The sequence below is a fragment of the Siphateles boraxobius genome, unplaced genomic scaffold (assembly GCF_051911475.1).
Source record: "Siphateles boraxobius isolate OS27281-9 unplaced genomic scaffold, OSU_SipBor_1 96, whole genome shotgun sequence".
Lineage (NCBI taxonomy): Eukaryota > Metazoa > Chordata > Actinopteri > Cypriniformes > Leuciscidae > Siphateles > Siphateles boraxobius.
This window is the reverse complement of record NW_027509226.1, coordinates 1,847-28,601: the sequence shown is the minus strand read 5'-3', so window position 1 is coordinate 28,601 and position 26,755 is coordinate 1,847. Positions and strand designations below refer to the sequence as shown.

General features: G+C 38.9%; 1 protein-coding gene across 1 annotated transcript; it reads left to right on the top strand.

Moving 5' to 3' along the window:
* On the top strand, positions 1–26,755 carry LOC143733303 (serine/threonine-protein kinase STK11-like). Its single transcript, XM_077224965.1, has 6 exons — positions 1–184; positions 1,891–2,535; positions 14,801–14,884; positions 17,592–17,681; positions 22,153–22,285; positions 26,615–26,755. Exons 2-6 carry the CDS (start codon positions 2,249–2,251, stop codon positions 26,753–26,755), a joined length of 735 nt encoding a protein of 244 aa, XP_077081080.1. The 5' UTR covers positions 1–184; positions 1,891–2,248.

Below are 26,755 nucleotides of genomic sequence, written 5' to 3'. Positions count from 1 at the left end.
CACGGTTCTGCGCATGCGCGTTTAAACGAGGGGAGGGAGGTAAACAAGATGGCGGCAGCCTTGAAGCAGCAGCAGCGGTGAAGAACAGACGAGACGCGAGAAAATAAACGACTGAAGAGCAGAACAGGAACATAAGCTTGAGTTCCAGTCCGTCATCGAGCTGTGCTGATGAGAGCAGCTTCAGGTCAGTGTGTTTGATTAGCTTGATCTCTGTTAGGGATGTGTGTTAGCCGCAACCGCTAACCGCTATTGATAAAACACTCGTTTCCATCGACACAAACATCGCGTTTGTCACTAAAATCCCTCACATTACTCGTCAGATAACACGCATTAACTCAGCACGACGCGCGAGTGTTTGTGCGAAGCTGCGTTCTGTGATCGATTATCCGCATTACATGATCAGATGATCGATCGATCAATCATCAAACATCTGTTTCATTCTCTTCACTTCATATGGTGTCAGTAGTATGGAAGATCATTTCCGCCACATGAGGACAAAATCATACTTTAAATCATAATTTTGACTTTAATAAATATCATAACGATGATTTAGTGTCATAATTTCGACTAATATGTCATAGTTATGATCCAAAAATCTAAATTATGACTCAGCAAGCTATAATTATGCCTTAATATGTTGTAATCTCATGTGTTCAACTTTTTATTAAACAAATATGACTTTTTATCTTATTATGAAGAAATTCCAAAGCACATTTTGTTCTATTATGTGGCAGATATGGACTTCCATACAGTCCTGACTGCGTTTGGTGGATGTTTTTCTGGATTGTGTGTTGTATCTCTGTTTTATTATTATTACTTGATCAAAACAGTTCTATGGTTCATATATGGTGTCAGACAGTAATGCTGCTGTATGTTCATACACTGTTTACATGGTATAGTCAGTGTAATATAATATAATTAAGGGATTTTCAATCTTTTAAATGCCATGGAGCCCCTAAACCCTTAAATTCAAAAGACATCTATAACATTAATACTGTGAATGATTAATATTATAAATATGGATAAAATATGAGTGTTTAGTTTCTGTTACATTACGTTATTAGGCTACTTTTTTACACACTGTTTGGTGTATTATTTAAATCAAATTTTATAATATCTAATGTTAATTAAATTAAATCGGTTATTTTTCATTTTATTCAAATATATTCTTTATTTCAATCAAGGTTTATGCATTTATTTATTTCATTATTATTTAAATCATAATGTATGCCAACAATTGTAGAAATGTAATTCATTTAAAAATTCATTACGTTACCCAGGAATGAAATTTTCATGGGGAAAAAGATCTGATTCGCCAAAAAAAGGGTTAATTGCATTCTTGAAATGTGTACATGTCATTGCATTACATACACAAGACTATAAGTATACTCTATAAGTATAGAAAGTCCTAAAATCTGATTTTTTTTGCCAGTTTTATTTTTTTCTCATTTTGAATCCTTATCCGTCAGTCACCCATTTATTGTAATCAAATTTAGTTATTTAATCTTTTCTTCATTAAATATTTTTATCTTTTTTTTTTTTACTGTGTGTTTTTCCATTCTCTTGCGGGCCCCAGTTTGGAATATAATTAATGTTTCAGAAAATGTGCTTGCGTGTGTTTCACAATTTAAGATGGTTAAAGAAAATGAAAATGATCCCATAATTTACTCACACTCAAGCCATCCTAGGTGTATATGACTCTTCTTTCAGCCAAACACAATCATATATTAAACAATATCCTGGCTTTTCCTAGCTTTATATTTTAGACATACAAGTTTGAATGTATGAAAATAATTGTAAACTTTGAGGCCTGTGTCACCACTTCATCATAAGCAGATTGTGTCATGAGGGTCTTTGATTAATCTTGCGTCTTATTTCTCTTTCTTGTAGGTCTTTATTTAGGATCTTGTACACGGATTTCCCGTCATGCTGAAGTGAAATCCTTAATCCTCGTTTCTGTTCGCGTGCTTCCGGAGCCGTGTTTCCCATCAGCCCGTGGGTTTGATCGTGTTCACGCAGAGATGTCCAGAGATCCAGACGTCGGATAATTAAACCTTGACTAAAAAACCAGGAAGCTATAAAACACACTGTTTACGTTTTAGAGCTTTCGAAACACGATGCTGCGGTTTAACAGGCGTTTATCGCTCGTGATGTTATTCTACTGACTGGTCCTCCCCAATCAGAACTGCTCCTCCGTTGCATCGGAATACAAATATTCCCGACGACGAGCGATTGGGAAAGAGGGAAGATGAGCGTAGGAGGAGAGCTCCAGCATCTGGAGTACCTGACGGAGAACGAGCTCATGGGGATGGACACCTTCATCCACCGCATCGACTCCACCGACGTCATCTACCAGCCGCGACGCAAGCGCGCTAAGCTAATCGGGAAGTACCTGATGGGAGATCTGCTCGGGGAGGGATCGTACGGGAAGGTGAAGGAGATGTTGGACTCCGAGACTCTGTGTCGCAGAGCCGTTAAGATCCTGAAGAAGAAGAAACTCAGGAGGATTCCCAACGGAGAGGCCAATGTGAAAAAGTAAGAGCGCCTTCCTTTCTTCCTTGTAACGTTGACATGACGTCTAAATTAAAGGCCCAAGTTTGACCCAGTTCTGATCTCGATTCAGTTTGATATTGCTTACATGAGACTATAGCCAAAAAAATCATATCTCGTATTTTTTGGTTAAATGGCGATATACTATACGTATATATATCTCGGTACTTTCTACGTTTTTCTATTTGGATAAAGAAAATCTGTATTTATTTAAAGAAAATCGATATTTATTTAAAGAAAATCTGTATTTATTTTAAAAAATGTTATTTCACATCCTGCCCAATGATATCCTACAAACCGTGTTGATATTGAAGGATATGGAAACAAATATTGTGAATGTAATGTAGGCTATGCAAAAAGGTGGTTAAAATCACATTACATTCTAACATTGTAACATTACAATCTAAAAACAAAAATAATGCTTTTATTTTTAAATTGACTAAAGGCTAAACTAAAAATGCACAAACTAATTATATTAGCCTGCGTTTGATTACCCCAAAAATATAGCCTACTTGTAGGTTTAAAATTAAAGGCCCGTTCACACCAAGTTTGTTTCAGTTCTGATCTCGATTCAGTTTGATATTGATCACACGAGACTTGATTGATTTCAATAAGTTGTTCTGTATCTTTCAACATACCTTCTGATGTTCATCCATGTTTATTTACTGCTGTATCTAGTAGTAGATCGGAAGAGATTATCGGTTCTACAACGATCTAAGACGCATTAAAGAGCCACTAAAACATTTTAGGGATGCACTGATATGAACATTTTGGCCGATACATTTGTGTATTCCTGCCCGTGGAGAGTCAGATCGACAGAGGGTTATTAAAGTCACCCTGTAGTCAATAATTTGATCCCTTAAAACTCATCTTCACCAAAATGACATATTTAAATGATTTTTCCTTTTAAAATATCTTGAATGTAACTCGACACCCTTGCCTCATTTAGTATGCGTGGTTCTATGAATATGCAAATGAGCCCCGCCTCCACTCACTCATCCACTCACTCAGAGATCCACTCGCTGACGATCACACTTTGATCTGATTGGTTACAAGGTAGTTTGTGACGTCAGAAACACCAGTGATTTCAAACAGAGTTTTTGAGACTGTCTTTGGTTCACTGCAGTTTTAAGGAGAAAATGAATTTACACATGGTTTGTGTAAGCCAAGTTTGTATCAAAAGCTGATTTACTCTATTTTGAGTACTTTAATTTACTTTAAACTTTTATCCCAGTACTAGGGCTGGTGATGGCGCAGTGGATAAGACACATGCCTTTGGTGTGAGAGATCCGGGTTCGAATCCACTGTGAGACACCAATGTGTCCCTGAGCAAGACACTTAACCCCTAGTTGCTCCAGAGGCGTGCGACCTCTGAAATATAGCAATTGTAAGTCGCCTTGGATAAAAGCGTCAGCTAAACGAATAAAAAATGTACTTCTATGATATTGTGAACTATTGCGTCACAGAAATAATGGTACTATGAGGTTGAAAAGACTGTTTTTGAAGCGGTTTCATGACGACTCTCTCCGGCTCAGCGTCAACACAGCTTTGAATGTTGCGATATGAATTTGTCAAGTTTAAATAGACAGACGAAACGTAAGATTGCGTGTGTATTTGAATGGAGTAGGGCTGTAGTCAACCAAAGAAATCCTTAGTCGACCAAAGTCCTGTCCTGCGCAACCATTAGTCGACTAAAAAAAAAAAAAGACGCGTTGTTTTGCATTTTGATTGAACATTTATTAAACAATTGTCATAGAGCATTTATAAAACAACAACAAAAAAGCATCAATAATACATAAAACTATAATAATAATACAATTCTTTGAAAATTAAGTGATTTTTTTTAACTGCAAAGTGAGGAGCTCTAGTCTATAGTGACAGTCACAATCGCGCACCTGACCACACCACACGCTACACAACATATAACTGCTACTGCCAAATAATGAAAAATCCCAACAAAAGCTCTCGTTTATACAGGCTGTATATTCTTCTTTACTTTTAAAGCTATGGGTTAACTTTTGTCCAGCCGATCTAGGCGTTTTAAAACAAACACACATAAAACCCAAGTAGCCTAAAAAACAATCCTAATTATAAAGCAGCCTATAGTAGGAAGGCATATAGGTTTATTTTCGTTTTTTTACATTATTTAGGCTATTTTCAAACGCGTCAAGTGTAGAAATACAAACAAAAACATAAGAAAACACAATCTTATCTATTGAGTCAAAATAATAAAGCCGTTAAGGCTACTTACAGATCTGCAGCCCTAGTCCACCTTTTTTATGTTGTGGGCCAAAAACACTAACATGTCCACATTCTTGGGTAAGAGACGGCTCCTCGACTTGTTAACACTAATTCCTGCTTTGGAAAACATGCGCTCTGCAGGGGTGGAGGTTGCAGGGATGCAGCCAGACAAAAGATTTCGTGGACATTTTGTCACATATAGCGGCTAAAAACGCGTAGAAAACGCTAGGGCGCGCCGTGTTCTCCTTTTTCCAAAGCGCTAGGGCGTTCGCCTTCCGGAGGCGTCTGTGCTAAGCACAACCATCAGCTGCGCTCTCCGTTACAGCAAGGAAAACGCTTGCGGCATTCTGAAAAGTTGAGATGTTTTTATCTCGATGCGGCGCGGATGCGCTTGGAAAAAACGAGCGCGTCGCACCGCGACTGCGTCGCTTCCATTATGAGCGCGCCTACTTTTGAAATAACGAACTTGAGCGTGCAAAAGACGTGATGTGTGAACAGGCCCTAAAGCCAAAACAAGCAGGGTTCTAACTGAATGAATACAGCAAAACTACCTATATTGCTTACTGAGCGCTAAGCAGCAGTGGAGTCAGCCACAGGTGCGGTTCCCGAGTGTTCCACGTGGTGCGCTAAACTGTGGCGCTGTTACAAAATAGCCTAAATTAAAGCATTTAAAGTTGGGGATAAAACATATGCTATTATATTTAGAATACAGTAATATATAACTACTTATAAAGGAAGGAGTAAATCAATGAAAATTTCTTTCTATTGGTAAAAAAAAAAAAAAATAATACAACTGGTCGACCAATAAGAATGTCAGTCGACCAAGACGGCATCGACCGATTAGTCGACTAAACGACTAAAGTTGACAGCCCTAGAATGGAGATCACAGTCTTTTAAAGATAATCGTTCAGCTCTGTTGTCTTATCTCTCTCTCAGTATATGAGCAGCGCGAGGGCTTTCAGTCTCACGTCACTTTCACGTGTACACTTGGGATATTAAACACTCAACACTCATAGATAACGACACATTTCATCCTCTGTTGAAACAAAACTGGCTGACTTCCGTCAACCTTGTCTATAAGTAAGCATAAAAATAAAGCTATTTCATTTGTATTAATATCGATTCTGGAATTTAAAAAGCGATTTTAAAATCGTGAACAAAAAAATCGTGATAGTTGGGTGAATCGATTTTTTTTCCTCCAGCCCTAGTAACTAATTTGCAAAATGCCCAGCCTCTGGTCTTTATTGGTTGAGCAGCGTCTCTTAGCCCCGTCCTCAAACATTACTTTATCTGAGACTGGAAGAGTTTGGTTTGTGTTGTTCGTTGGACGCTGTTTTCTGATGACAAAGCAAATCCACTTTGGTGAGATTAAGGTAAAACCCACGGCATCGTTACTGTTTCTATCACAGTGATCGAGCTGAGATTCAGATATAATAATGAGCATTTGCTTTCTGACCAATCAGAGCAGAGCAGCTCTCAGAGAGGTGGGGCTTAGAGAGACTGAATCTTCAAACGAAGCATTTCAGACACTGAGAGAAAAGAGATATTAGAGACTCCTGCAACACTCATAGATAACGACACATTTCATCCTCTGTTGAAATTAAACTGGCTGACTTCTGTCAACCTCGTCTATAAGCAAGGACAAAAATAAAGCCATTTAAGTTAATATTGATTCTGTAAGAAAAAGATCGATTTTAAAATCTTAAAAAAAAATCGTGATAGCTAGGTGAATCGATTTTTCTTCTCCAAGCCCTACTATGAAGTATTTCCTACTAAAACGAGGCGACTCTAGTGAGCGTATCTAGACTTGTGGGAGTGGCTTCGGACGGCAACATTCCCAGTGCATTATGGGTGTTGATGTTTTCCTACATATTTGGCAGAAGGGAAGACAACAGCCTTTACTTTTCTCTAGTCATATTTCGTTAACGTAAACCAATAGTCAAGCAGCTTTTAGTCATTTTAATGCAACCGTTCTCAGGCTTAGACTACAGTTAGTGAACCGTGAGAAAATATACAAATGTTTTTTTTTTCATTCCCTTTTTGAGCGTTCAGCAATACGCGTCACATGACAGAAGTGAAATAACTTGTGGATTATGTCGACTTTAACTTCACTTTAGAAATGCCTCATCTTTAGGCAGTGTTCACTCTGTTCCTCCTGTGCTCTGAAATATCATCTTCCTGCAGTTTAATCACACAGAGCCCTGGAATTAATTAAAATAATGTGCAGTGATGCCTTAGGCTTCTGCTTAAAATAGACGAGAGCTTTTGGACCGGCTTCAAAACCCTCGCATGCCAGGACACGTGTGTTTGGTCTTTTGGTTGTCTTGGTTGGAACTTGAAAGTAAGTCTGTTAGGCGATTAGTGTGTTGGCCGTGAGAGAGACCCTTATAAGGCAGCGTCCTATCTGACAATAAACTCATTAATTATTGATTTAAAACACGCTACATATGCAGAAACTCACACACGTCGCAAAGATGAATCACACGGGACGCTGCAAAAACCGTTCAGAATATACAGTCAAAGTCTGTCAGATGTTAAATTTGACTACACTATTACAAAATACCAGTTTAGCTTAAACGATTACCAAGCAATGCTTAATTTTAGGGATGCACGATATGAAAAATTTTAACCGATAACTGATAATTAAGTCCTTCTCATGACCGATAACCAATAAGTTCACATTTTTATATTATAATTGTCATATAATTTGTGCACCCAGGAGAATAGGAAATCTAGGATGGACTGATGAAACTGATGTTTTAGTAGCTCTTGGCTAACTATGATGGCAAACCTCAGTCCTGACTAGTAACTAGGGCTGCAACGATTTGTCGACAAAAACCGATAATAGAAATAGTCAACAATGAATTTCATTGTCGAAGTTGTCGCCAGACATGTTTTTTCTGACCGAGGCATCTCTCTTCATTACAATCTCTGCCGAGAGTCGCACATGCGCATTAGCTTCTCTGCTGAGCGCTAACATACAGAAATGGCGGCGTCCAACGCAGCAGCTGCGCGCACCAAAACATCTAAAGTTTGGGAGCATTTTAGCCTGGATACGGCGAATAAAAAGATTACCTGCATGGTTTGCAAAGCACGGCAGCACCTCGGTGATGCACGAACATTTAAAGAGAAAGCACGTCGGACAGTTGAATGAAATGTTGAATGTTTGACTCACCGAGGTGAGATTTAAATAACATGGAAGCCAATACGTTTTGTTTTGGATGTACATTGTACATTTTATAAGCGTATTTTTGGTAAAGGAAGAAAAAAAGGGATTTAACATTATGCCCGACTGTGCCTGACAAAAGTATTTTAAATTAAATGCATGCAGTCTGAAGAAGAGAGCCACCAGGCATGGACCCCTTTCTGCAAAAGAAGCAGACGTGCACCCCACAACAGGCGAATGCCCTCGCTGAGTCAGTATTGGATATGCTGATCTATGATATGAGGCCGCTCTCCATGGTCGATGGTGCTGGGTTTCAACAAATGATAGCCCAGTTCAATCCACACTACATCCTGCCATCCAGAACCCAAAAATGTAATAATTATTCGATTAGTCGACTAATCGTTTCAATAGTCGGTGACTAGTCGACTATTAAAATAGTCGTTAGTTGCAGCCCTACTAGTAACAGAACAATGACAGATCTATGGTTTATCTGCACTTAGGCTAGCAACTCATTAGCAACACATTTAATATTCAAGTATTTCATTTTTAACAAAGAAATGCATCTATTTAAGCTTTAATGCATGAGGATGAGGAAGGTATGAAGAGTTTAAGTCACATGTTTTTCAAATGCATAATAAATAAAATACATTTGTTAACCTCGAGAGAAAAACAAAAGTTCATCCTCAAAAGTGCATAGGGCATAGTTGAAATCTCTCTGAAATTATATAGTTTAACAAAATAAATAATAATAAACTTAAAAATGACTTCCAATTTGCATTACTCAACATCTTACCCTCCTCCAGCACTGCAAAAATGCCTTTCGAACTTAGGATTTTTGTTAAAAAATTCTTAAATCAAGATGCATTTACTAGAGTAAAATGACATGAGATATTACGTCCTCTTTTCCGTGGGAATTAATCAAAATGAAGTGAGTTGATGCTTAAAAAAAGCAAAATTATCTGCCAATGGGGAAAGAGAAATAATGTTAATAAAGATTATTTTTCTGACCATATTGGCAGATAATTTGGCTTGTTTTAAGCAAATGCTCACTTAATTTTTATAATGCATACACAGCGTTACGCATAGTGCGTATTCTGTGTAAGTATCGAACTGTTGTTATCGTTTTATCGCCCAGCCCTACAACAGATCCTCCTAAATATTACACACTGCACCTTTAAGACATTTACATTAATTCTAATGTGCAGTTTCATGCTACAGACAGAAAGTGTGTGTGTGTGTAGCGTGTTTGATTGACAGCAGTGATTAGGCCTGGACTGGAACATGACGAGTATTGCATAACGAGTCCGCGGTTCTCAAGGTCAAGCGGGAACGAGGTCAGTGGAATACAGGAGAGCGACAGGAAACAGGAAGTGCATCATCATCACCATTGAGCATCAGAGAACGCAGCTCTGTCACCTAGTGAGGGCCCTACATGCTCAGTGTGACATCAGACGCCCTGATGATGTCATTTTGATTAGCTTTGTGTTTGTGCGTTGTTTTAAAGAAGGGAATCCCAGCATGCATTGGTCGAAATAAATAAATGCATTACACTGACGAGAGATGTCAAGAGAAATATTGATACTTAATACAACCAGAAAAAAAGATTATTTAAAAGACGTGTGCGTGACATTTTATTCCTGATAACATGGTGAAAATGTGTGTCTGTTGTTGACAGTATATACTGATTCATATCCAAAATCCCCTTTAAAGTAACAACAGGTAGTTTTTTGCTCTCGGGCTCCCCCTACAGTTGGGAAACAGTATTGTCCTCTACTACTGTCGTAAACTGTCCTCCTACATGCACATGCATTTGTTGACAACCATGATAGCCCTGAACACTATAGGAGGAGGTCACATGCAGGTGTTCTCGCGTGTGTGAAATGTCTTCATCCCAGGTACAGTGGCATATATTTCAGCATGTCATATGAATATAATTTCATGTGTTTTATTTTTTTTATAACGACAAATGATCGCGATGATCACTTTTACAAGCCAGCGTCATTATAGTAGCCTAGTCTATTGGTTACCGTTTTTCTGAATCTATATGATACTTCAATGCAATCACACAGAAGTATTGCACAAGAACAACATGAGGGTGGAAATTAGTCATCCGAAAAAATTGCGACAAGAATCCCGTTTGCCTCTGTATCTAGCAATAATCGGAAATTACACAATCAAGTAACTTTACACATGTAACAAATGAGAAGCTATGAACTCAATGATAATATTATTATCTTCCTCCTTTGTTTGTACATGTTGAGTAGACTACACTTTTTAGGTCAAACATTTGCTATCTGCATTTCCTCGATTGCAAAGTTCCAATCAGAACGAGAATGCTAAAAGAAAAAGAACGAGAATAGCGTTTACTAGCTACCAGATTGATAATTCGGTACTCTACTATCATTACTTCATTCATGAAGATAAACGGAGGATAAAATAGCTTCCATAACATAATCAGGCAGCCAAAAAAACAAAGAGATAGTATGCACGCAATATACTTACTGGTCCAAAAGCATGACATCCAAGTCAGCATCTGTCGAGAAAAAGCTGGCCCAATGTTGATCCTCGTTCTGCCTTTTATGCGATCACTTTCTCTTTTTCTCTTTTTGCTTTCCTCCGACAAAACCTTTGCTTTCTTTTTTCTCTGTGCTGCTTCGGCCATGACTGTATAAAATTTGGCTCGCACGTCCGACTTTAAGGAAGTGGGGGTGGTGGTGGAAGTGACGTATACGCCGTAAAGCAGTCGAATTATGTAGTTCTCTTTGTTCGCCCGTTACTACCAGAAACCCGAAGTTTAAAAGTACAATTAAAAACGCTACAGACCCCGTCAGGCTATGGCAGACGTGTCATTCAAACTATTGTAAGTCGATGTACCATCACAAGAGACTTGGAAATGTATTATGAAGGTTGAAAAGTTACCTGTTGTTACTTTAATACGTCAACAAAAATCAAACGAGAGTTTTGAACCTGACTTTATCCAGTGTTCAGATTTCTGTTCTGGAAATGTATGCAAAGTAGTGCATGCATATTAAATTAAATAATGCCAAACTCAACTTTTCAGAAGACTCGTAATACAAAAACATTTTTGCAGTTCATAATTCATGCAATTCACTATGGTTATGGTGATATCTATTAGTGAATGTTTATCGTGTTCACCTGTGTCTTGCTTTTACAAGCCATTTCTGGCTAAAGTCCAGTAAGTAAATGTAAATGGTTCAGCATGTTTTCTCAGTGTGGTTGGTCGTTGTCCAAGTGGGTCAAATGGCTGATAAACACACATGCGCATGCACTAGTGTGTGTGTGTGTGTGTGTGTGTGTTTGCATCAGCTCAAGGCTATTTCAGTCGAGTGGAAACACAGCCCGTCTCTCTGCTGATCACAACACATTATTATTATTATTATTATTATATCTCGCTCTTTCCTCATACTTTATCACAGTCTCTGTGTCCGGATCCACACTTGCGGTGAGATTAAATTCTGTCTGAATAAAAACAAAAGTTCAAACATTGTTCACTTCATCAGCAGTTTTGTTTAGTCTTAGTCCTGCCAAATGTACTTTTTAGTTTTTATAAGATTTAGTAGGGATGCACTAATATAATATTTGAAAGCTGATAACCGATATAGGCTATTGGCCAATAAATTCTAATTTTTATATAGTTTTTGAGAGCCTGATTACAAAAACAAAAGTCTCAGCATTAAAATCCATGTTCAAAACACACAATTATAATGTTATTATTAGGGCTGCACGAGATTGAAGACAAATGCGATATGTGATAACTCATTAAATAATGCGATATGCGAGACTATAATGCTTGGTGTGTAAAATAAACAAATTATCTTTAAAATTATGACCTACATACTTGTTTAACATTCTTTTTGTGACGAGAAAACACCCCTACAGCTTCTGAGTGTTTTACTGTCGCATAAGAAGTGTTTTTAACATCAGTGTAAACCACAGCGTTCAGCTTATCCGTCATCAGGATTATTTAACAACAGAAACTAAAATTACATTTATCAAATGTAAAAATAAAACACTGCTTAGTTTTCACTGTATGAATTAAAATATATACTGATTCTTATTAAAGCTACGAAAGTTATTCAGCCGAGAGCAGCGAGTGATTTTATCAGTCTTTTGTTCATGACCTCAGTTATTGCAAGCCGTTGCGATATGCAGATCACCATAATGACCATATATACATTTGCGATATTTCGATATTGTGCAGCCCTTGTTCTCATTATCATTTTATGTAGCTGATATGACAGACATGCACTTTACTATATTTTTCTTTTTGAAGTGATTCCAATCATATTTCATGCAGTTCATAACCAACATGTTGAACAGTGCGCATCTGAAGGGAATACTACATTATTTATCGGCTTTAACATATCGGGCAAATTTTCTTATAGGGCTGATAACCATAACATTAAAAATGAACATATATCAGCTGATACTGATATAATGGCCGATATATCGTGCATTCCTAGTTTTTCACAGTTTAATGTTATTAGATAGAACTGGTAAACAAAGGATGTAAACGGTATACAATATAGTGTTTGCCGTGTGGATGAAGCATAATGTCACTAGTTGAGCAGAAATATATAATCATGTTTCTCTTGCGTTAGATTTCCTCTAAGTGTAAAGGTTGAAAAGTGCCTGGACTTTTGGTGTTGCTCCACTGTTTTCCATGTTTGTGGAAAGTATAGGCTATGTAAACTTTCATGTTTCATATTGAATGCATTCAGCCAATCAGCGTACACTTACATCACACTGCATAAAATGCCCTTCTTAAAACAAGTTACAAGCGTGATGCATTTAAATCTAGGTAAAGTGCACTAAAGTCCAGCAAAAGCGTCTGATAACGGGGTGAGCAAAACTGAATTGATAAGAATTCTTGAAATGGCATAAATATCTAGTCACTAATAAATGCTATTGGATCTTAAAACTAGACCAAAAATTGTGTGAAGATTGCATTAAGACTGGAATATTTAACCTTAAATTCAGCTTATTTAAATGTTAAAACCTGAAAATATATGTAAATTCTTAAAACAACCCAATAAATTAATAACTTTAGTACTTTACTTAGATTTAAGTGCATCTTGCTTGTTTTAAGAAGGGAATTTTTAAGATTCTTGAAATTAGAATTTTTAGGGGTGATATAATTATTAAAATGAACGCAACAATAGAACATGCACAGACACTTGCACTTTTTAGCTGTCACTCATTTCTGGTCAAATCTACCTCAAAATGAGCTCAAATTCACTCGCCAAGACCAAAGAACATCAATTTTTGTTACAATTTCTAACCCTTTTTTTTCTAGAGATGATTTTTTTATTTTTTTATTCTTTCTTAGATTTCAGTTTTTTCAGTGCACTGGTAGTTCCTGTTGTGTGGGTTAGACTCTTACTTTAAAAGACGTTCCTATAACTAAACCTGTTCCCAGTTCCTCTGGTGTGAACATAATAGTTATAGGACAAGGCCAGACAAGTAGTTTGTTGAGGGCTGGTTTTGTAGGGAAAGACTACATGCCTGCGCACATATAATTCAAACGCGCATACCTATAGAATTAACTCGTAATACGCATGTGCACGCCATCAGCGTTCTCACGGGTTCGTGTTTTTAAAGTTTGCGTAGAGACAACTTAAGAGTTTTCTGTTAGAACGGTGTGTGTTAGCGGCCGCTAAGCTAATAACTAATGATCTTTACAACGGAAGTGAATCAATCAAAACTAACTTTATCTGGACAATAACTTTATTCTAGATCTGCTGTACAATCTCTGTTACTGTAATCTCCTATTATCACTGTAAAGCTGCTGTGAAACTCTACATTGTTAAAGCGCTGTAGAAATGAAGGAGACTCGACTAGGAACTATAAATCGTTCCTCGGATGTGAAAGCCGCTCTTAAAAGAACTGTTTTCACTATAAAGATTAAGGCTGTAACAATATATCGCAATACAAGAATGCAACAATATTATGTATTGGGGATAGTTCACCCAAAATAAAAATTACTTTCAGAAAAATTTCAAGTTTTCATAGTATTAGTGTCAGTACTACATTAAACTACTATATATACTGTTGAATATAATGTAATAATGCAATGGGGGAATATTTGTGGGTTATTGTGATAATGTCTGATTGTTACCAGTGTTAAAGCCATAACTACATTAATTATTTTGTAATTTTTCCTTATATTAAGAGTGATTGTTTTTTGATAAATGCATATTTTGTGTTATTTTTATGGTATGGTGAGAGTTGATTAGTTGTATGTCCTACGCACGTGTAATAATTTGAAGGAAGAAGAAAGGGTTTGTGCTAGACCGTCTGTTTACCGGGAAAGGGATCGAATTTATTTTAGTGGAACGTGAATGAGTGTATAATCTTTTTTTTGTGTACTTGAGTTCTCTTAAAATACAACGAAAAAGTAAAGTTTACAAGACAGGTTATGGATTCACGCGTCAAATCCTTTGTGCTACATCCTTGTAGAAATGGCGAAGAAAGAAAAATGGCTCAGATCGCCATTACAACCAGTATAAAGTGACATATTATTATAAATATGTCTAGTCAATGAAAGAGTGCAAGCATTTTCATCTAAAATAATTCTGTATCAGAATCATCAATATGTTTATTCTGGTGTCACTATTATTTACATTATTGTACACGGATGTTGTGGCACATCCTCCAGAAACTGTGTTACCAAGCTGATCTGTGATCATTTAGGCCTTTATTATTTTCATATGTCATAAATGTGTTTAGGTCTGTGACATAATCATGATTGGACATCATGTTGAATAATCTGTCAGAGTTTATGATGCATTAAATATTGTGTTTTGTTTTGTTTTCCTGCAGGGAGATTCAGCTTCTACGACGACTACAACACAAGAACGTCATCCAGCTGGTGGATGTGCTGTACAACGAGGAGAAGCAGAAAATATATCCTTTACAATGTGTGTGTGTGTGTGTGTGAGTGATGCGGATCTACTGTGTCGAGATGCTGTTACCTACAATGCTGTGCTTTCAATTCCAGTGTCTTTTTCTTGCTCCCGTTCTGCTGTTTGAAGTGAACACAAGCGTACTGAGACTCTTCAGATGCGCACTGTTCAACATGATGGTTATTAATTGCTTGAAATATGATTGGAATCACTTAAAAAAAAAAGGAAAATACAGTAAAGTGCAAGTCTGTCATATCGGCTACATAAAATTATAATGGGAACATCCTTATAATTGTGTGTTTGGGACATGGATTTTAATGGTGAACCTTTTGTTTTTGTAATCAGGCTCAAAAACTATAATAAAAAAATTTGGATTCAGATTTATCAGCCAATATATCGGTTATCGGCGTTCAAATATAAAGAGTTATAGTATCGGCCAAAATGTTCATATCTGTGCATCTCTAGTCAAGACTGGAAATGTAATGGAAAGTAAAGCGTGTTGCATTGTGGGATATGGTTTAGCACTCTGCCTCAGGGTTCGTAAAAGGTGCTTAAAGTACTTGAGTTTGACTGGAAAACCTTTGAAAACATCCATATTTCGAAAAGGTACTTGGAAAAGTGCTTGAGTTATTTAAATACAATATATGAAATTAAAAAAAATAATTACACAATCTTTTCAGCAAAAAATACATTACATTTTACATCATTAATTTAGCAGACGCTTTTATCCAAACAGAACAATAGTAGTTAAACGATACGCAAGTGCTATGACTCTTCCCAGTTTAATCTAACGCAGGACGTGTATTTTGTTTAGATATATAATAGAAGATAAAGTTTTAGTATTAATGGATCAAGTGTTGCCATTTAACACTGCACTCCGTGTGATAAACCCCATCAGGCCTTTTCTCAATACCAAGTACGCCAACTTTATAATATAAAATATTAATTATTGAACAGTAATAGCCATTAAATAAACTACAAATACAAATATATGTTGTGAGTTGTATTTATGATACCTTATATTTGTAACTTGAAAAAATCCTTAAATACTAAAGACGTTGTTTGATAACGACGACTTCTGATTGTAGTCCTTGAAAAACCAAAAAAGTAGTGCTTAATGTCCTGTAATTTATTTTTACAGTTAGGGCTGGGACGGTTACCGCAATACCGCGGTCACGTGACTCCAACCGCGGGTCTGAGCTCGTCACCGCAAAAAAAAACCAAAAAACCTTGGCCTGCACATGTGTGCACGTTGTGTCTATGACATGGATTCATTGATTCTAATGACATGGATTATGTCTAATGATATTGTGTCTTACATGGATTCAAGGTTTTCTAAACAAAACTTATCATCAAAAGATGGAGCAAATCCGACCTTTCGCGATGTTCCACGACGCATAATAACATTCCATTCGTATTAGAGATGCGCGGATGGGCTATTATTATTTCATCCGCAACCGCAACACTAAACTCATCATCTGTCCGCCATCCACCCGCACCAACGTTTTTTGATCAGTTTTCGAAACCGCATCCGCGGCGCTGACTGTTTTAAGGTGTATGAGCGATGCGAGGCGCTGCTGTCGCGAGGCTAGAAAGCTCTCGGCTGTTCTAGAAATATTCAATGCAGCAAAGATATTTAAAGGCTAAAGTCACTAGTATATTGGCTATGTTGTATCCCCAGAATATCAGCAGTGAACTCCGTCTACGATCGGCACACAGGGATAAATATGAATAAGTAAATAGCCTATAACGCATATCGGCAAACCTGACCTTACCTGACTAGGCTACTGTAGACTAAAATGTTAACATTTCGTTTTGAATTTTGTTTAAAAGTAGACATTTAGGCCCAGCCTACGCCGAGTTTCGGTTCATTTATGAGACGAGCTCCAGTTCACGCGCAAGAAATCGCACCCGCGCTTCCACGTCCTCCTGATTATATGTCTGCTATTTGCTTCTTATTTATTAATTCCAGGCAATTAGTTAATGAAACGGTGATTAAAATTAAGGTAGAATTTATACAAAACGAAATTTAATTTAAAGAAAGGCTTTCTACAAAACGAAACTTAATAAAGTGGTCAAAATCGTGTCTGACCCATCTTATGATCCTATCTTACTCATGATGTTCACTCTTCATATAATCGACATAGATTAAATAAAAAATAACACTATATTATGTAAACATAAATATGGAGTATAATATTTGTAATTAAGACATGTTGCAATAGGTGTTCATCTTTCATTTCCAATGTGAACATCATAATGTATTCTCCTGAAAATGATGAATTCAATGCGAATGTATGTGAGAATATTCTTAAATAAGGAAATCTATTCAGTGATTGGTTCATGCCAAATTACTGCTTGATGAAAATTTGACTATTTCAAATTGTGCTCGTTTTTTTCGGATTTAGGTGACAATATTTAACAAAGTCTGTCTAGCAAAAACGACTTCTGGTGCGTGCGCGAAAGTCTGTTTGGGGGGGCTTGCTATTTAAAGCGGTTTACCGCCATACCGCGGGAAAATCTTGCTTTTCAACCGCGGTTAGAAAAAATCCATACCGCCCCAGCCCTATTTACAGTTTCTGTACGAACCCTGCTGACTGTACTGGTCTTTTCACAGAGTATTTAGTGTGAAAAACAATTATATACAACTAAATGTGAATTGAGTTGATGTGTGGTTCTGGTTGTTTGCTCCTTGACGTATGGCGCACGTATATGGTGATGGAGTATTGTGTGTGTGGGATGCAGGAAATGTTGGACAGCGTTCCAGAGAAAAGATTTCCAGTGTTTCAAGCTCACGGGTGAGACGCCAGCCGTCAGATAACACACACTTCTCTGATAACACACACTTCTCTGATAACACACACTGCTCTGATAACACACACTTCTCTGATAACACACACTTCTCTGATAACACACACTTCTCTGATAACACACACTGCTCTGATAACACACACTTCTCTGATAACACACACTGCTCTGATAACACACACTGCTCAGATAACACACACTGCTCTGATAACACACACTGCTCTGATAACACACACTGCTCTGATAACACACACTGCTCTGATAACACACACTGCTCTGATAACACACACTGCTCTGATAACACACACTGCTCTGATAACACACACTGCTCTGATAACACACACTGCTCTGATAACACACACTTCTCTGATAACACACACTGCTCTGATAACACACACTGCTCTGATAACACACACCGCTCTGATAACACACACCGCTCTGATAACACACACCGCTCTGATAACACACCGCTCTGATAACACACACCGCTCTGATAACACACACCGCTCTGATAACACACACCGCTCTGATAACACACACCGCTCTGATAACACACACCGCTCTGATAACACACACCGCTCTGATAACACACACTGCTCTGATAACACACACTGCTCAGATAACACACACTGCTCTGATAACACACACTGCTCTGATAACACACACTGCTCTGATAACACACACTGCTCTGATAACACACACTGCTCTGATAACACACACTGCTCTGATAACACACACTGCTCTGATAACACACACTGCTCTGATAACACACACTGCTCTGATAACACACACTGCTCTGATAACACACACTTCTCTGATAACACACACTGCTCTGATAACACACACCGCTCTGATAACACACACCGCTCTGATAACACACACCGCTCTGATAACACACACCGCTCTGATAACACACACCGCTCTGATAACACACACCGCTCTGATAACACACACCGCTCTGATAACACACACCGCTCTGATAACACACACCGCTCTGATAACACACACTGCTCTGATAACACACACTGCTCTGATAACACACACTGCTCTGATAACACACACTGCTCTGATAACACACACTGCTCTGATAACACACACTGCTCTGATAACACACACTGCTCTGATAACACACACTGCTCTGATAACACACACTGCTCTGATAACACACACTGCTCTGATAACACACACTGCTCTGATAACACACACTTCTCTGATAACACACACTTCTCTGATAACACACACTTCTCTGATAACACACACTGCTCTGATAACACACACTGCTCTGATAACACACACTGCTCTGATAACACACACTGCTCTGATAACACACACTGCTCTGATAACACACACTGCTCTGATAACACACACTGCTCTGATAACACACACTGCTCTGATAACACACACTGCTCTGATAACACACACCGCTCTGATAACACACACCGCTCTGATAACACACACCGCTCTGATAACACACACCGCTCTGATAACACACACCGCTCTGATAACACACACCGCTCTGATAACACACACCGCTCTGATAACACACACCGCTCTGATAACACACACCGCTCTGATAACACACACCGCTCTGATAACACACACCGCTCTGATAACACACACCGCTCTGATAACACACACCGCTCTGATAACACACACCGCTCTGATAACACACACCGCTCTGATAACACACACCGCTCTGATAACACACACCGCTCTGATAACACACACCGCTCTGATAACACACACCGCTCTGATAACACACACCGCTCTGATAACACACACTGCTCTGATAACACACACTGCTCTGATAACACACACTGCTCTGATAACACACACTGCTCTGATAACACACACTGCTCTGATAACACACACTGCTCTGATAACACACACTGCTCTGATAACACACACTGCTCTGATAACACACACTGCTCTAACACACACTGCTCTGATAACACACACTGCTCTGATAACACACACTGCTCTGATAACACACACTGCTCTGATAACACACACTGCTCTGATAACACACACTGCTCTGATAACACACACTGCTCTGATAACACACACTGCTCTGATAACACACACTGCTCTGATAACACACACTGCTCTGATAACACACACTGCTCTGATAACACACACTGCTCTGATAACACACACTGCTCTGATAACACACACTGCTCTGATAACACACACTGCTCTGATAACACACACTGCTCTGATAACACACACTGCTCTGATAACACACACTGCTCTGATAACACACACTGCTCTGATAACACACACTGCTCTGATAACACACACTGCTCTGATAACACACACTGCTCTGATAACACACACTGCTCTGATAACACACACTGCTCTGATAACACACACTGCTCTGATAACACACACTGCTCTGATAACACACACTTCTCTGATAACACACACTGCTCTGATAACACACACTGCTCTGATAACACACACTGCTCTGATAACACACACTGCTCTGATAACACACACTGCTCTGATAACACACACTGCTCTGATAACACACACTGCTCTGATAACACACACTGCTCTGATAACACACACTGCTCTGATAACACACACTGCTCTGATAACACACACTGCTCTGATAACACACACTGCTCTGATAACACACACTGCTCTGATAACACACACTGCTCTGATAACACACACTGCTCTGATAACACACACTGCTCTGATAACACACACTGCTCTGATAACACACACTGCTCTGATAACACACACTGCTCTGATAACACACACTGCTCTGATAACACACACTGCTCTGATAACACACACTGCTCTGATAACACACACTGCTCTGATAACACACACTGCTCTGATAACACACACTGCTCTGATAACACACACTGCTCTGATAACACACACTGCTCTGATAACACACACTGCTCTGATAACACACACTGCTCTGATAACACACACTGCTCTGATAACACACACTTCTCTGATAACACACACTGCTCTGATAACACACACTTCTCTGATAACACACACTGCTCTGATAACACACACTGCTCTGATAACACACACTGCTCTGATAACACACACTGCTCTGATAACACACACTGCTCTGATAACACACACTGCTCTGATAACACACACTGCTCTGATAACACACACTGCTCTGATAACACACACTGCTCTGATAACACACACTGCTCTGATAACACACACTGCTCTGATAACACACACTGCTCTGATAACACACACTGCTCTGATAACACACACTGCTCTGATAACACACACTGCTCTGATAACACACACTTCTCTGATAACACACACTGCTCTGATAACACACACTGCTCTGATAACACACACTGCTCTGATAACACACACTTCTCTGATAACACACACTTCTCTGATAACACACACTTCTCTGATAACACACACTTCTCTGATAACACACACTGCTCTGATAACACACACTGCTCTGATAACACACACTGCTCTGATAACACACACTGCTCTGATAACACACACTGCTCTGATAACACACACTGCTCTGATAACACATCATCTGTCACTTTAATGGACTTAGTTTCGATGATCTGTTACGGTATATTTTAATGAGCTTTTTGGATATTTGTTTTCATCTCCCACAGACGTCATATATAGACACACGTCCTATTCCATTCGTGACCGTAGATCGTCTTTATATAGACAGTGTTGTCAATTTGAATCGTTGAAATGTTAGTTTTTAGCCTAAGACTATTTTAACTGAGGTTAACTAACTTCAGAAGTGATAGTTTAATCCTACATCCACTGAAGTTCATAGAGACGTGTTTATCAGACTCTTTGGTTCAGTTTTAAGGAGAAAATACTCAACACACTGCATAAAAAAACGCTTTTCTAACTTAGGATTTTTGTCTTGTTTCCAGTCCAAATATCAAAAAATTCTTAAATCAAGATGCATTTACTAGATGAGTAAAATGACATGAGATATTATATCCTGTTTTCTGGGGGAATTAATCAAAATGAAGTGAGTTTTTTGCTTAAAACAAGCCAATGGGGTCAGAAAAATAATGTTAAGTCAAACAGAAACAAGATTATTTTTCTTACCTTATTGGCTGATAATTTTGCTTGTTTTAAGCAAAAACTCACTTAATTTTGATTTATATCCCCAGAAAACAAGACTTAATCTTATGTCATTTTTCTACTTTAGTAAATGGGTCTTGATTTAAGAAATGTTTGATATTTGGACTGGAAACAAGACAAAAATACTGAGTTAGTAAAGCATTTTTGCAGCGCAATGCTGTCGACTTATGAATTTGCACACGGTTTGTCCTAAAGCATATAAACAACATTAAAAACTTAATATTCTCCACAGGGGACTTTAAATATTCTTAACGTTTGACCGGTGTAAAGTTGGAGATTGTAAATGCATTAATAAGCTGATCTTTCAGGTCATATAAATAAAATAAAAATCTCTTTCAGGTACTTCTGCCAGCTTCTGGATGGCCTTGAATACTTGCACAGCCAGGGAATTGTACACAAAGATATTAAACCAGGGAATTTGCTGCTCACTACAGACGGGGCGTTGAAGATCTCGGACTTGGGTGTAGCGGAGGTGAGCCGATTTTTGTGCATATCCGATCAGAATTAGCTAATGTGAACAGCAAAAAATCACATTACAAATCCATTTCAAGCTACATCCATATATGGTTTAAAATCCTATTAAAAAACGGCATAGAAATCAATGCAGATATTTTGAGTAGTGCTAGGTATCGTTCAAAAAATTTCGATACCGATACCTTGATTTCGATACCGGTTCCTGAACGATACTTTTTTCGACACTAATTTTATGAAATCCATTTTAACAAGATTACATAACACATTACCTCAAAAAAACTTTGGGGTTTTTTTTTTTTAGCTTGACCTATGCTCCTCCTTAGCAGGTGCACAAAGGAACAAAAAAAATATTGTTTTTACTGCTTATTGGCTCACTGAGGTTGATGAGTTAACCCCTTAGGTATCGAAATCTGGTACCGAACAAGAAGTCATTTTTCGATACTCAATAGTATCGAGGCAGTTCGTTCGGTACCTAAAAAGGTACACTGCACTAATTTTGAGCTGCGTGGACTAGGGGTGTCGAAATTAATCGTTTCTACGATGCATCGCGATTAGGGCTGTCACTTTACGTTCGAAAATCGATTGCACAATCGATCGGACCAACCAACACAAGTTTCGAAAACGAAAATAGGGAATCGATTTTAACTGCCTTTTTTTAAACCAAAAATGTGTTTTAGGTAGACAGATTAATACAGTACACAGAACATGTTGGATGTTGGAAAATAACAATGTCTGTTCTGTTAACCAAATGCTTTTTAATATTTGCTATTACCTCAGTGCAAGTGAACAAGGGCGCCGTTATTTGTTGCTTAGTGACGTGTGTGTTCAAGCAAGCCAGAAATGCGCAGATTCTGCGCAATACGCTGTATTTAATATATCATGAGGACTCAAGAGTTGCGTATTTGCGCTAAATCCACGCAGATTTGGCTTACACGAACTTCCCCAGCAAAGTGAGTAAACATAGAAACACGCCAAATTGACTCGTGATATGACAGCGTAACCCGCCAAAGTTCATTTTTATCCGAATTTGGCGGGTGTTAATTTCAATCCCTGTTTGTCATTGTGCAAAAAACTTCACGCCAATAAATCATCAGAAATATTTATAAGACTTGTGCGCGTCTCAAGCGCCCTCTTTACGTTCGTCCTAATGCCTGTTATAGTTGTCCGTGGATTTGCCAATATTTGGTGTTGAAAATGGAAACGTCTTTAGACATGGAAAAATCGATTTTACAATCGATTCAATGAACACATATGTCTCAAAAATCGAACAGGATTTTTTCACAAAAGTGACAGCCCTAATCGCGATGCAGACGAGGACGATTCGGTATCGGTTCAGTAATAGACCATAACCGGTTATACTGACGCTTTTCTGACGTCATTTGTCGCGTGTGTGCTTTGTTGCGGTAGCATACAATGGCAGAGGAGGCGAGACGCGAGTGCGAGTAATTAAAAATGCTCTGAATACTATAAAAGCCTACATCTAATCTGGGCACATTTCGGCTCTAATGAACAACCTGGTAAGCACGACCTGGAGAAGACACACGCTGTGCGCGCTCATGTCACGCACACATAGAGCTGATTTAAGTATCCGAACCCGATGGTCAAATTACAATTATTCTGTGTTGTTACACATGATTATAAATGGATGATCGTTACCTTCAACAGCGGGCTCGGCGACGGTTGATGCTCGCATCTCTATGGTAACATTATACACTGATGAATGAGCGCTGCTTTTAAATGAACATTTCTTTACAACAAATATTGAATTGACAAAATTTCATTTACTAAATGGCATAAACAGGCTTTACTCCCTTGAAACTTAAACTGGAATGTCAGTTTCTGTCAGTGCGACTTCCCGAACAGGCGAACACGCGCGCGCGCGCGCGCACACACATCACTTTTGGAGTAAAAATTTAAATTGCATTGAAATTCAATCGAATTGAACTGAATCGTTGACTTGATAATCGTAATCGAACCGAACCGTGAGACCAGTGTAGGTTCACACCCCTAGCGTTGACACACAAATCGGATCTGAACTGTTGCAATACACAGCGTGGACGTCATTGAGCTTTCCTGTAGATCAAACAGTAGAGCGCTGGTGCTTGCAACACCAAGGTCATGGGTTCGATTCCCAATGAAAGTGAGAACTCAGAAGAATGTAAAATTTGTACCTTGAAATGCAATGCAAGTCGCTTTAGATAAAAGCGTCTGTAAAAGACAAATCTTTTGCGATGAGATTCCAGCGACAAATAATTAGTCTGACTGCGAGATGCGTCAAAATCAATCAAAACCCACAGCCAATCAGAACAGCGTGTGGGCGGAGTCTCACTAGAGTAATCCTGACGGCACTCGCAAGAAAATGAATACTTAATAAAATCCAAATATTACACCATTTAAACATTATTAAAAATACATGGGCTACTGAGTTACTAAAACAATCTTTGTCACAGAATACACTTGTTTGCTCACATGTTTGAACATTCTTGTTTCAATGTTTAATGTTTGATGTGAATTATCCATTGTTGCTTTTACAGCTCCAAAGCTGGAGCACTAATGATATTCAGTCACATTACACGCTTTTAACATAAATAAAGCACATAAACAGTCCCTGAGATTATCATTGCCACACTTGTTTGTTGTTCCAGCCGTGACTAAAATAGATGTCGCGTGTCGCGCTGATTAGGACAAAAACTCTGATTAACATGGAAAAGATACTTTTATCGCGCGTCGCGTGTGTAGTTAGGACACGGTGCGTTAAAGATGACAGCCTTAAAGATGAAATGAACTGAATTTTGAAAAAGGGTGATATAACAGATGTATTTTATTTATTCTCATTGGTACAATTATTAAAATGGCAGAATTTGTTAAAAGGGATAAAATGATACGTTGAAAATGTTGTTGTTGTTACATGGGCGCCGCCATATTGGATTTCAACATTCAGCTACGTCACTGGCGATGGTAGGCTAAAGCCCAATTTATGCTTCTGCGTCGAACTTACGCCGTAGCTACGTAGCTGTGAGTAGCGCGCGTACCCTTCGGCGTACCCTGACGTGCACCTCTCCAAAATGTAACAACGCGTCAATTCTACGCGGACGCAAGCGCTGTGATTGGTCTGCTCAAACCGCTCCCTCTGGTTTCACATGCCGGTTCGTCAACCGGTTCGTCAACGCGGACAACAACGCAGAAGTATAAATTAAAAGCAATGCGTAGTCTACGGCGTAGAGGCTCCGGCGTTTGTCCAGAAGTATAAATCAGCCTGAACGTTACTCCGTTGCCAACCAACACTAGCAGAGCTAGCTTCTCTCTACCCCCTGCCTTGTCATTTAAAATTATTCTAGTCGTGATTTCTAGTGTTTAATCCTAGGTAAGAGACGGATGTGTTGAAAACGTCAATGAGTACATGAAGCGTCTGACATCAAATGTTTTATTTAGCTACAAGTCCAACGCATACTAGAATCCTTGATATTCGGCTGAGGGGAAAAGATGTAACGTTAACGTTAGTTCACTGCACAGGATGGGATCCGTATCCTATTCCTCTTCCCAAATGCCCCCTCGCCCAAAGAGTGAACTGCCGGTATGCTGTTAACCTAAACAGTCGGAGAAAAGGATATAACAAGTTAGCCTAGCCTAGCCCAGTCGCCAATTCGTAAAATACAGTGTTACATACCAGCTACTTATGGGGCGCTCCAGCCTCTCAGCTCGGACATCCCTTAGAGATAGCATAGCCACCTCCAACACGTCTCTCTCACCGCACAGCGTGCGAATGAACGGTGCATGAAGATGCATTTTCGACAATCAATAAATGTTCCAGGTTGACCTCTCTGCAACAGATCGACTCCGGTGCAGTGTCCATGCTCCGGCAGCGCCCGCGCCCACACCCGCACCTGTCACTTCCCCCAAACATCCTGTGCTGGAGCCTGAAACTGGTCATGTGCTGGTAGTCAGATACTACTGGCCTGTCCCTCACAGGCTCCAATGCGTAACCAATGCCATTAAAATGACTCATTTTCGTGTGTGTATATAGGACCTGCAGCTGTTGCCTATATACCTTCGCAGGTCCTACCATGCCAGTGACGTCATCGAGATTGCCAGCGTAACAAACGCAATTTTTGTGCTGCTTAAAAAGCTATTTTGATATTTTTTAGTTAATTTTTTTTAATGTAATTTACTTTTAATTGTCATAAACCACACGTTATCAACGTTGTTTTTTTCAGTTCATCTTTAAAGTCGCGTGGAACAGAAGTTGCGCTCGTCTTTTCTTCCATATTGTGACGTATATGTCTGAGTAAAATGGCTTCTGTGACAGATGTTGACCTCTGACCTCCAGGCGCTCCACCCGTTCGCGGAGGACGACACGTGCCGCACGAGTCAGGGGTCGCCAGCCTTTCAGCCGCCGGAGATCGCCAACGGCCTGGACACGTTTTCAGGGTTTAAGGTGGACATCTGGTCTGCCGGGGTCACACTGTGA

What these genes read in the sequence shown, in the direction of transcription:
- LOC143733303 (XM_077224965.1), top strand. Translation starts at nt 2,249, where the DNA reads ATGAGCGTAGGAGGAGAGCTCCAGCATCTGGAGTACCTGACGGAGAAC. An exon ending in GGAGAGGCCAATGTGAAAAA is followed by an intron (nt 2,536 to 14,800) that starts GTAAGAGCGCCT and finishes GTTTTCCTGCAG; the next exon opens with GGAGATTCAGCTTCTACGAC. An exon ending in AACGAGGAGAAGCAGAAAAT is followed by an intron (nt 14,885 to 17,591) that starts ATATCCTTTACA and finishes CGTATGGCGCAC; the next exon opens with GTATATGGTGATGGAGTATT.